The sequence below is a fragment of the Medicago truncatula genome, chromosome 7 (genome assembly GCF_003473485.1).
Source record: "Medicago truncatula cultivar Jemalong A17 chromosome 7, MtrunA17r5.0-ANR, whole genome shotgun sequence".
Classification (NCBI taxonomy): Eukaryota; Viridiplantae; Streptophyta; class Magnoliopsida; order Fabales; family Fabaceae; genus Medicago; species Medicago truncatula.
In genome coordinates, this window is record NC_053048.1 from 40666970 (window position 1) to 40680353 (window position 13384).

Sequence of the window (13384 nt, forward strand, 5' to 3'; positions counted from 1 at the left end):
TTGAAAAGATAAGATTTTAAATTTCTAAAATATTAAATGCATAATTTTCAATAAAATATTTCTATCTTTAATTTTTTAACTTTTGCCTTCAGGGCATAAGTTAGCATTTCTCATTGGATTCTTGTATGGTGTGTTGAAATAAATGCAAGTAGAATCAACTTTTTGATGTTCATTCGATACCATTGTTGATTAATATCCACCATCACTTTGAGATCATTGAGGTCACGTTACACCTTTTATCAATAATAACATCTTTAAATAATGCTAACGATTGATATTTGACTCAAAACCATTGAGAGAATAGAACGTTTCCTCATTAGACCCTATTCTCACGCTTTCTTCTTCTTCCTCTCCAATTCCACACTGTCTCACACATTTCAATTCTTCATTATCCATTTTCTTTTTCAATTCTTTTTCTCTAACTTTTCAATGCACACCATGGTCCACATTTCTCACGTTCATGACGGGACATCTATTATCTTTTTTGAATGACGCTAAGGACTGAACATCTGGAACGTGATCAAAAGTGGATCAGATAACAACGATCTTGATTGTTTTTATTATATTTCATATAACAAAGTGATACAATTGGGATGCAATTACAATGGCAGAGAAAAATACTTCTGCCATTAAGGTTGTTTCAAGAAAATCTTTATGGTTCTTTTTCACAACAACAACATTATTTTTCATCATGTCATGGCTCTTTGTTCTCCGTTCCACACGTTCAGATTCAACACCAGCCACCATCTCACAGCTTCTTTCCACCACCTCCAACGACGGTTCAGATTTGGTAACATCTCAATCACAAAACTCTGAATCCTCCTTCAGCAATAGAGCAATCCTTGTAAACACCGAAACAAAAACACCAGAAACTCCAAAATGTATTACTGAAACAACCACCATATCAAACAACGACACCAAGAGCAATAACAATAAAAGCAACGCTGTTTTGAAAGTTTTCATGTATGATTTACCTCCCGAGTTTCATTTCGGGTTATTAGATTGGAAAGGCGATGAAAAGACGAAAAACGTTTGGCCTGATATGAAAACCAAGATACCACATTACCCTGGTGGTTTGAATTTACAACACAGTATTGAATATTGGCTTACATTAGATATTCTTGCTTCAGAATTGCCAGAAATTTATCCTGCTAGAATTGTAACCAGAGTTAGAAACTCGACCGAAGCTGATGTTATATTTGTGCCATTTTTTTCATCTTTGACTTATAACAGACACTCCAAAACAGGTCCACATGAAAGGAGGAGTAGAAACAAGGTGTTGCAAGAGAAGTTGGTGAGGTATTTGATGAATCAAGAGGAATGGAAGAGGTCAGGTGGAAGGGATCATTTGATCTTGGCTCATCATCCTAATAGTATGTTGGATGCTAGAATGAAACTTTGGCCTGCAACTTTTATATTGTCTGATTTTGGGAGATATCCTCCTAATATAGCAAATGTTGATAAAGATGTGATTGCGCCGTATAAGCATGTTATTGCTTCTTATGTTGATGATCAATCTACCTTTGATAGCAGGAAAACTTTGCTTTACTTTCAAGGAGCTATTTACAGAAAAGATGTATGTTATGTTCCTCTTTCTGTTTTGATTTATGTGTTTCTTTTGTTGTTTCTTTAGCTTTTCTGATAATTAAGTCTTTACATCATGAATTCTTTTAGGTAGATAACACTGTCTTAGGCTCAGTTTGGATTATTTTCTAACTTGTCTCTTAATTGAATTGAAAGGAAAAAGCTAATTTCATCCTATATAAAATACTAATGTTCAAAAATCTCATCATTTTTGCAACAAAATTAGTTTAATATTATTTTTTTCCTTAAGCACTTGTGGAGAAATTTATCCAATCTGGCTTATAGTTGAGTAAATTTTGAGGAACTTGGCTCCTTTCTCGCAGGGTATGTTTGGATTCTTGGTATAAGGCGGAATGAAGTGAAATGGAATAGAATCGGCAAGTTCATTTTTAAGATGTTATCACATTCCATTCGAGTTCACTCCATTCCACCATATACCATCAACCAGAACATACTCCGAATCAGAGTGTCTGTTGCTGTTTCCTCAAGGTTATCCAGGGTAGTCTTAGGTGTCTTGAATTCCTCTATATCATACTTTTGCTCAACTAAGTGTAATGTATCAAGATGTTGTCCTTTCTCTAAGGTACCATAGGCATTAAATTTCATTTATGTGCATTTTGGTTTGAAGAAGCAACACTAATTAATTACTAAGATCCAGCACAGACAGATTTGTTAGGTAAAATGTTGGTTTAACCGTCCTAGTCGCATAATTGAGCACATCTATTTGATTTAGCAAGCATAGCTAAGAAGTTAAACCTGTGATTTTACTAACATCACTAAAGAAAATAAAATAGTTTTGTCTAGTAAATTAACTACCTTCAACCTCTATATGTAGCATTCAATTCTATATTACTATGTAAACAAAAAATACTATTAACTGGATTATTTTCTGAATTGTTGTTACTCTTCTGATCCTCACTTTAAGAGAAATTCTGTTCTCCCATGCTTCCTTGGGTTCGTTACATATACATACAAGGGCTAAAGTGTTCTTAATTTTACTTGAAATTTTGCATGTAACATGTTTTTTAACTTAAAAAATCATTAATTGTGCTCAAAGTGGGTTTTTCTCATGCACAGGGTGGTTATGCTAGGCAAGAACTATTTTATCTTCTGAAAGAAGAAAAAGATGTACATTTTTCATTTGGAAGTGTACAGAAAGGTGGAGTGAGGAATGCAACAAACGGCATGCGATCTTCGAAATTCTGTCTCAACATAGCTGGCGACACGCCATCATCAAATCGCTTATTCGATGCAATTGCAAGTCACTGTGTTCCTGTCATAATCAGTGATGAAATTGAGCTTCCATATGAGGATGTTCTCGACTACTCCAAGTTCTGCGTATTTGTTCGCACAAGGGATGCTGTTAAAAAGAAGTATCTGATAAACTTCATTAGGAGTATTGGCAAAGATGAATGGACAAGAATGTGGAACAGATTGAAAGAAGTTGAAAAATTCTTTGAATTTCAGTTCCCTTCTAAGGAAGGTGATGCTGTTGAAATGATTTGGCAAGCTGTTTCACGTAAGGTTCCTTTTATGAAGTTGAAAACAAACAGGTCTAGGAGATTTTTTAGAGCCCTTTATGGTAATAATAAATATAAGGGGCATAAATCAATACATGCACCACCTAATTTTTGGTGATATTGGTACATGAAGTTTTGTCTTTAGAAATTCAAGAATGTTTTTATATACAATATAGTTATGATTTTGATAGTGAAATTGACATTGTAACGTTAATGCATGAAGGTTCATGATTTAGGAAATATGATTCTACTATTGGTTGGAATTGAAGTATTAATGTAGAATGAAAATTTCTTTTGGTCTTCATTTGAAGAAACCTTTTGTAGTTTCATTTCTTTCTTATCTTTTCCCCTTTAGAATTGAAAAATATTTAAGATGTAACACTATCTATTGTAGTTGTATTTTTATGTGTATGTGTGTGGATAGATTTGGTGTTTTATCATTGAGAGCTTTCATGAAGTTGTCTAGTCTCTAACACTCCAATGAGACATACCTTCCAACCATCTGCAGCTGAAATAATAACCCATCATTATTCATCTCATTATAGTCCATGATTCAATAATCATAATTTCCTCCACTTTTTGTAGTTGATGACTAGGCTCAGTTTACATGAAAACCAGAGCAATGAGAAACAATAAAAATGATGTTCCAATTGATTTTTGTTCACATTTGATAATCAGAAACCCAATAAATTATAATAATAATAATCTTTCAAAAAAATAAAAATAATAATAATTCATGAGTGGCAAAAACTTCAGCTTGTTGTAACTTTAATAAAGAACAAAGTTCAAATTCCCTTGAGGGACAATCATAGAATAATTAGGAAAATATAACCATTATGAAATGTCAAAATAACGAAAGTGTAATTGTAAAGTCTTTTATATGCACGATGGACGTGATTTCCACCGAACACGGAAGTAACAATTTCCGTTCTTATAAAAATCCAGAAGTTTCATTGTAAAATGCCAAAATTGTTAGGCCGGACGTCATGACCGGGGTTCGAACACCGGTACCTCCACGCTTGTGTGTGTGAGTTTATAATGGCTTTGTCATTTCGTCTATCTATCAAAAAAAATAAAAATCGAGAAGTTTCATTCTTGCCTTTCTTGCGTTAAATCACTACTACTATTTAGCCAATCTCAACTCAAATATTAATATCAAATTCCTAATAAATTGTTCCTCCTCTCGAAAATACATTTTAGATAAAGGAAGACATACATCGTCAACTAGTTTTACTCTTACATCCAACCAAGATTTATAATTTTACCTTTTTATTTTATTATATTTCTAATACAGTGATCTTATGTGGTAATATAGTGAGATCTCCTTGAATAAACTCATTCACGTATCTGTAATAAGAAAATGAGAGATAGTTGCTTAATAAATATCTCAAAATTACTCATTTGATTAAAAAAAAAATCGATCTGAAGTTACGATTTCGATCAGGATCAACTTTCAAAATGAGAAATGAAAGTATTTTGACAAAAAGAGCCCAATTCTATGACCCAAAGCCCATAGATGAAAAAAAAAAGAAAGAATGAAATAGATAATGAAAAAAGAATATAAATTATAAAACCCATGTTAAATCTCAAAAACGAAGATAATGGCGCTATCATCGTCATCTTCAGCATCATGTTCATGCTTTTCACCTTCTACAACAATTCTACCTCCTTCTCTTCCTTTCACTACTCAATTCCACCGTAACGTCCGTTTTCGGCGAACAATTGCCGCAACCGCCACCGTGTCCACTCCGTCACTCTTCTCTACCACCAGAGAAGGACTTGACGCAGTTAACATTGCCGAAGATGTCACTCAGGTACTTAATTTCGTTTAATTTCAATAATTCATTGTTTCTGCCCTTACACTTCTGATTGAAGGTGTAATTACATTCAATTTATTGAAATTATAATAATCATATACATTTGTAATGTTGGATAATGATTGTTAGAAATGAATGCAGTTGATTGGAAATACACCGATGATATATCTGAATAAAGTTACAGATGGATGTGTAGCAAATGTTGCTGCAAAACTTGAATCCATGGAACCTTGCAGAAGTGTCAAGGATAGGTAATTTCTTTCAAACTCTCCTTTAAGTTTTATTTTATTTGGTATATAAACCAAGTGGCAATTACCATTCGAATCCAAGCGAAGGTGTCACGGCGTTAGTTGAACTAGGCCTACGTGGAAATATAATGGATTCTCTTTGGATGTCGGTGTAAAACTATTCTCAATTAAACTCTTATCTATTTAATGGTTAATTTGGGAGAAATAATGACACAGTCGATGGTAATCAAAGAAGCTTCATAGGTTTAATTCTTTTGGGAAAAGCAATTAAAATGAACGAGTCGAGTTTATTTGTGAGAATGCATGTTTTGAATGCTTTAGTTATGTGAATTATTGGTACTGTCATGTGTTAAAGTTAAATGATCAAGTATGACTCGGTCTCGTAAGAAGTTTCACCACATTGCATTGTACTAATTTGTCCATTTATTTTGCATTTTGATTAAAGTGAAGGTTGTTATTTATCTAACAGAAGAATTGCACTTTGCAATTTGCTTTTTGAGTTTGACCCTGAAATTTGAGATATCTGTTAACATATGTTACTGTTTAAAATGTCAGAATTGGCTATAGCATGTTAGCTGATGCTGAAGAGAGTGGAGCGATTTCTCCAGGGAAGGTATGTTGTGAAGGATTTTTGTGGTATCTAAATATTTATATTATTAAATGATGTAATGATTTTTTCAAAGCTAAGGTTACAGATCTTGGATTTTCTTTAAATTCCTGATTGTGTGTTTGTGCAGACTGTTTTAGTTGAACCTACAACTGGAAATACGGGACTTGGCCTTGCTTTTGTTGCCGCAACGAAGGGTTATAAACTAATAGTCACAATGCCTGCGTCTGTTAATATTGAGAGGAGAATCCTTTTACGCACATTTGGTGCAGAAGTTGTTTTGACGAATGCCGAGAAGGGGTTGAAAGGGGCTGTTGACAAAGCTGAAGAAATTGTCTATGGCACACCCAATGCTTACATGTTTCGGCAGTTTGATAACAGGAATAACACAAAGGTTAATTCTTATCCCATCTCATATGAGACCTTCACCTTTTTAATCACCGTGTTTTAAATTTTATGGTATGAAGATAGAATTTACAGCAAAAATTAAGTTACATGTTATTAAGATTTATATGCACAAATTACAGATCCACTTCGAAACTACAGGGCCAGAGATATGGGAGGATACAATGGGTAATGTTGATTTATTGGTTGCTGCTATTGGAACTGGCGGCACTATTACAGGAACTGGACAATATCTGAAATTGATGAACAAAAAAATAAAGGTTTGATTATTCCTTTGATATGCATTATGTTATTTCAAATTGAATCATATACTTATTGGTCTTCGACACCTAATTCTCTATATCAAGCCATGAATTCAAATTCCATAACCTTCACCTTATTGGTATTAAAAGAAATTTTGTGCAACTATTCTTGAATTCGAATTCCATAACTTGTGTAATAGATTTCTCATATTTAGTGCTTCAGGAACTTGGCTACATGTTATTGTATTCCTGTGTTGCGACCCTTGCGTGGGAGGATAGCAAAGGGAAAAGAAAAAAAAAGGATCCAAAAGGAAGGCATAGACTATTAGTATAGCTATTCTAGCATACATTTAATCAAACCATAGATTGACCAGAATGTTTTAGTAAGACTTGAATTGTGAGATATACCTGAATGTAGTCAGCATCTGTTACACTACTATAGTTGTATGTGTTAACGGCCAACTCTCGGGTGGGATTTAGTCCCACATCGGATAGATAGGATTCTTGAGAAGAGTTTATAAAGAGGATACACTCCTCACTGTACAAGCCGGTTTTGTATGGATGAGTTAGGCCTCGATATTCTTTACATGGTATCAGAGCCTATCAGGTCCATCGTTGGGCTTGCATCGTCCACGCTTCAAGCCCACGGGCCTGAAGCGTGTGGGGGTGTGTCTTGAGAAGAGTTTATAAAGAGGAGACACTCCTCACTGTACAAGCCGGTTTTGTATGGATGAGTTAGGCCTCAATATTCTTTCCAGTATGCTTCTACATTAAAAGTGAAAGTCAGGCCTTATCTATTCTATTGTCTTCACCTAGCATTAAAATTTGTCATATATTGTTTAATTAGGTGGTTGGGGTGGAACCTGCAGATAGAAGTATAATCTCAGGAGACAATCCAGGTATGAATCTTTTACGAAAATTATGAATGATTGCTTTTTCTTTTTCTTGTTTTCTCCCCTTAATTTCCACCCGAAACAGAGTTTCTTATCAGTTGTTGACTGTATTGGGGAATTTGTTGCAGGTTTCATACCAAGTATTTTAGATATCAAACTGCTTGATGAAGTTGTCAAGGTAAACAGAAAAATTTATTCCCCTTCTGTTGTGAAGTTAGAATTTTATTTCTGGTCATACAATCCTGTTTGAGATTATTCTTGTTTGGTTTTCATTATTTTAGCTGATACTTTGCAGCAGGCCTGGCCTTGGGGGTGTGCAAGGTGCTCAACCAGGCCGGGCCTCCAAATGCTACGGGCCTCAAACAAAAAATTAAGTCTAATACCCACCCCTCACTTAAATAAAAAAAAATATGTTATATCTTTCTTTCTTCGGTACACGTTTGAGTTTTTTTCTAGACTCTAGTTCTCCTTTTTGTACATAAATCTGATCCTATCAAATCACCCCTAATTTGTATAATCGCTTAATCAGTCAATTTGAAAAGCTATTTCATTGAAAGAATCACAACAATCATTTTTTTCTTCGCATAAACCATTCGTTTTACCCTTTTCCACAACAGAGGAATGACAAATCCAAACGACACCGTTAGATAAATTTCACCTCTTTCACTTAATTTTTTTTAATTCCTTTCATGTTTAGAAGTTATTCTTATTCTGATTTTTTTTTAATGAAGTTTAGCTACACAAAAATATTACGTTTTATTTTACTAGGGGCCTATTTTAAAAAGAGAGCCGAGCCTCCTATTTCACAGGGACGGCCCTGCTTTGCAGTTATCTACATATATGTATTACTTGTTATTCATTCATTTTAGTTATTTAGTCATTGCACCGGTGGCTTTTTTATTTTCTTTGTGCAGTGGTTTTGTTTGCTGTTATCTTTTGTCTTAATTATTGAGGCATCAAGATTACTTTGCATAATAAATTATCTTGGCATATGAAATTACAGGTTACCAATGTTGAAGCTATTGAAATGGCAAGGAGATTAGCATTGGAAGAAGGATTACTGGTTAGTTATAATTTGAGTTAATTATATCATTTGTTTTATGATTCATAATTTAATGAAGATTATGGGCTAAGTTTTCCAATATTTTGGCATTTTAAACTCATCTGTTTTGCATATAAACTGAAGTAGGTTTCTTATTTTTTGAGGGAACTGAAGCAGGTTATCCCCATTTAGTTTTATTTGGTGTATATTGTACATCAAAATTCAATTTAGTTATTTGTTTAACCTTCATCATTAGTTTTGTATTTTCTGGGCACTACAATGTCACTGTAAGCTACAAAGTAACTTGGTTTTTACTTCTAGAAAATGTTTTATAGTGTCTTTTCAATTTTTTTTTTTAGGTTGGGATTTCTTCAGGAGCTGCAGCAGCAGCTGCGATAACTTTAGCAAGACGGCCTGAAAATTCTGGAAAACTTATAACGGTGAGTTAATTTCTTAAAATATTTTACCTTTCTTTTTTGTTGTTTTCAATGGTCGTCTCCTATGCAATGTGTGTGTATAATAGATGTTACTTTAACGTTGATATTGGTGGAATAAAATGAAGCTTTATGATTTTTTTTTCCTAGTAGCAAACAGGTGTTGTGCCTAGATATATAGTTTTCTGTATATTTCGTGTTCTTTAGTTCTTGCGTTTAGTTAGCTTGAGTAGTAGAATGTTGAAGCACTTAGTAGTCCTGTTTGCACTCAAATCATCATCTTGGTAATCTTATCGTCTTGGTAAGATGGCTTCTTGCAAAATGAATCTCTTATGAGCAAGATCTCATTAGAGCCATATGCTTCTATCTCTAAATTTTCTTAATGAAATATCTTTTGGGTTTAGATGAAGAGTGGTTTCTGTGCTCCCCTTCACAGAAGTGGCAAATGATGATAAGGTAAATAGGGTGACAAATACGGGCTTAAGCAAATTTGACATTGATGTTGCCCCATAATTAGCTTATAGCCTAGGGTGTGGAATTTTGGAATATAGAAGTGTGTACATAATGCATGTATTTTGATGTTCTATTTTACTACTTCACATGATTAATTGTTCCCATGTTCATAATGCTTCCTAATGCTGACACTTCCTTCCCCTCTTATTTTGAAAATTTGAAGGTTATTTTTCCTAGTTTTGGTGAGAGGTATCTTACTACTGCCCTCTTCAGTTCTATTTATGAAGAAGTTCAGAGAATGTAACAATTAGAGTTTCCCTTAATGTGGACGATGACATTCGGAAATTGGAGCTGCTATCATGTCAGAATTCAAGAAAGCAGCCGCCTTAGATTTGTTTAGGTATCTTCACACAGTATTGTCAGATTAAAATCAGTATGTAGCTGCTGTAAAGTTTTAAATCATCAGAAGTTTTGCATCTGATGCATCCATTTTGGACAACGGTTCTTGAAGCTGAGTTCACACTTGATACAGAAGGGGACTGACTTGATGTACAATGTATTTTGTGTGCTGGTAATCTAGGTTGCCCTTACATTCTATTCTTTTCATTACAATTCAACATTTCTTCCCCAGTCATAAAAATGAATAGTATTCCAATGTTTTATAGGATTATTGACATTTTTTTTATATGTTTTAGTACCCCCCAAAATGTAAGATGTGGTAAATGACAATATGGTTGACAATGGAATCATCGGTGTACAGAACCATTATTTATTCAGCAGAATTGGTGCTTGTGTTCTCTTCCAATTCTGCCTCAACGTATTTGTGAGCAAAGCTGCTTTTGAAAGAACTAGAGTGAGAGTGAACCATTCTGATTTGGTAAATATGTGCTTAGTGTATTACTCGTCTACTGAGAAAAACTAATTAAATAATCTATCAAAACAAGAATAGTACTATCTCATCAGGCATCAAAATAGGCTTTCACGACAGTTGGGATAAGACATACCCTGTCGACATGCTGCGCAACTTGCATTCTTTCTCGACTGATCTTAGGTACCTAGCGGCTAGGGTCACAAATTGTGCATGAAATACTGGGATGATATTTGAAAATGCAGAGTTCATTTGGAGGATCTGGTACAAACATGGTGCAAATGGAGTCTCTTTAACTCCATCAAGGAGATAATGATTAATCTAATAGTGTAGTTTTGGTGATAGAGAGGAAAAGGTGTTACATGAAAGTGATATGAACATGTGATTTTTTCATGCACCAGCTTCCAAAAGGAGAAAACGTAACAAAATAGATCAAGCATGGTTGTTCTTTGAGGATGCAAGGGAGGTTAAGGTTGAGTATGGACTAGTAATAGAGGCCATTTGACCCAATGTGGAAGAGTATGATAATTAGATTCTTTGTCTAAGATCGTTTATTTTTCACTCTACTGAATTTTTGTGCACTTACAAGTTTCAGATTATATAATCCAAAAAACGTAAAACATGTAAAAAAAAAACCTCAAAGCCCTCCACTTTTTTTTTTTTCCTTTTCGGATTTTATAATCAATATAAGGCGCGTGTGAAGGTTGGATGGAGGGAAAATGAACAATCTTTTTCTAAGGGCTTCATAGTGCTTATCTCCTTTGCACCTGTTAGCAGCTTCACATCAAGCAATTAACTTTCAAAAGTCATATAGTACTGAAGCAAATTATTTGCACCTATTATGCATTTAACTCTTCTTTGCTTGCAAAGCAAGGTTGACTCTTGTTGACCCAACAACAAGCTTTAGTGTCTCGATTATTTAGAGCTTAATATCTACATTTGGAGGATTGTTTGTCCCCTTAATATCTATATATTTGGAGCTTAGTATTGGAGATGGTGAAAACATCAATGTGTGGGGTGATATTGGTCAAAGGAATGGGAGATAGCGACCCTAGAAATCATATGAACTTTGATTCCCAACTATAGCCTTTGGGGTGATAATGGAGCAATCATAACAAAATGCAACTATCTTCTTACCTCGGAACGTACCAATGTTTATGTATTGTTTGTTAGGACAGAAGCTCATAAATTAGCAATGATGGCCACAACAACCACTAGTCCTCAATTGTTTTATCAAATTCCTACATGAGTTGAACCTCTTTTTGTTTTAGGCTAATTTAACCATCTATAGAAGGCATCCAATTAGCAAACTTATTCTCATCACTCGCATTATTTGAAGAATCTCATTGAGATAATCCTATTTTCAAATACTATTCATAGCATAAAAGGAAACTGCAAAATTCACCTTACCCGTGAGGACAAGCATGAGAATGGAAAAATTCCAAGTTATTTGGTTTTCGGAAACCAAATATCTTTCAAAAAATTTGTGTCATTACCATTTCTTATAACCCAAGACACATTATGCTCAACATGATATCAAATACGATGAATATATGCTTAGAACACTGATTTTAACTGAAGTCAAGGAAGAAAATTCAAACCACAATTGTACTTAGTTTTCTTTCATTACACGGACTCAAGGTTTGTTCAGATCAGAAACAAGATTCCATTCCAGCTTGAGCATATGGGCTAGATTTTGACTGAAGTCGAGGGACCAATATTGCAGATATTAAAAAATTAAGAGATCAAAACTGCATTTAAGTCAAAAAATTATTATTTCAGTCCCTTGTGGCAATTACATATCTAAAAGTAATTTGGATTCAGAGTATCCGAACAATATAAATTTATAATAATTAATTTTACATTAATGTATTCAAACACAAACCAATATACGTTCATCTCATTTTTAACTTGAAAACAATTTTATCAAAATAAATTTCATCAAAATCAATCCTCCTCACCTCATGACTAAACAAAAACTTAATCAATTAATCGAGTTCTATAAATAAATAATATTTTTGAGGGAACAATAAATAAATAATTATTCCCACAAATGATATATTAATAGTTTGTCAATATTCCACATAACTTCTTGCTTGTTGCTATTAATCATATATATAGGAGTAGAATTTAAATAATCTACCGTGCATATGATTTTAGGTCTCAAAATGGAGAGACCAGGAACGTACAAGCATTATTCTTTATTTAGATTGAGTAAAAATTTAATTCCTATTTGAATGTCTATCCTATTTGTAGTGAATTTTGAGCTTTGGCCTGCAAGTATATAGCAAAAGGTTAATATACTAACAGAATCTTTTAAAACTTACACTTGTGTCTTTTAGATTGGTTCCACAGTATGATCCTTTTCATGATTTTAAGAATTTGTCACTCTTTTTCTGTCATTACTGGCTCTGTGGCCCATATGCTTAGCCTAATTTGAAGGCCAATTAATTGCTGTGGACTTGCAGTTTCAAAACCACTTCATTTTCCACATGCATAGACGTTGATTTAATTAAAAATAGAAAGAGGAAGAAAAAAAATGTAGAGTTCATAATTGTTAATATTAGCAACAGGACAAAACTTAAATTGCATTGAAGGCAGTGGGATCACATAGTAATTGGGCAATAACAATGATTTAGTAGGCTGTCTCTTTAGTCTTCCACGTAATTTGGCTTAGTTTTCTTCATAGCTGACTTGTTTGCATCTTAGATTAAGACCAATATGGTGAGGGAGGTAGAGTACATCAAATAATAAAAGACCGCAGAGACATATGATATATTGGATTGTGTATTCGAATTCATAATACCCTTTTCTTACTTAGTGCGTGCGATTTTTGTTGTTAAGCTATTTGATACAAAAAAAAGTACATGATAGATAATTATTTTTCTTCTTTTAGCCCTATAATCGGGGCTTTGTTTTCAACGCCGTGTATGAGAAGATATTAATTGAGAGATTTTAAACAAGTTTTTTTGTCTCGATAAACTAATGATGAGTCCGTAATACTTGATGATAGAGATGTTGATGTATCCAATGTAAATTAGAAGTTCCATATTAGATGAAAGAGTAAATGTTTGATAATATATAAGTTAGAGGATATGTATATATAATGCTTTAAGATAATTTTGAATGAAGATGTGGTGTTCAATTTTATTTGTGAGGTTGTTCCTAGCCCTATATATACAATAATCCAACCTTAATGTTGCTCCCCGGAAGTCTCAACTCTAGTATTAAAGTCTCGTTCAACTTTGTGGAGGAGAGAGACGTAGTTCTT

General features: G+C 33.7%; 2 protein-coding genes across 2 annotated transcripts; both read left to right on the forward strand.

Moving 5' to 3' along the window:
- The first annotated feature begins 223 nt into the window (after positions 1–223).
- LOC11432651 (probable arabinosyltransferase ARAD1) lies at positions 224–3509 on the forward strand. Its single transcript, XM_003624706.4, has 2 exons — positions 224–1576; positions 2662–3509. Exons 1-2 carry the CDS (start codon positions 605–607, stop codon positions 3220–3222), a joined length of 1533 nt encoding a protein of 510 aa, XP_003624754.1. The 5' UTR covers positions 224–604; the 3' UTR covers positions 3223–3509.
- A 1166-nt stretch (positions 3510–4675) lies between these two features.
- Positions 4676–10050, forward strand: LOC11438453 (S-sulfo-L-cysteine synthase (O-acetyl-L-serine-dependent), chloroplastic). Its single transcript, XM_003624707.3, has 10 exons — positions 4676–4918; positions 5063–5172; positions 5725–5782; positions 5907–6170; positions 6304–6441; positions 7271–7322; positions 7445–7494; positions 8320–8379; positions 8718–8798; positions 9469–10050. Exons 1-10 carry the CDS (start codon positions 4706–4708, stop codon positions 9547–9549), a joined length of 1107 nt encoding a protein of 368 aa, XP_003624755.1. The 5' UTR covers positions 4676–4705; the 3' UTR covers positions 9550–10050.
- Positions 10051–13384: the final 3334 nt, after the last annotated feature.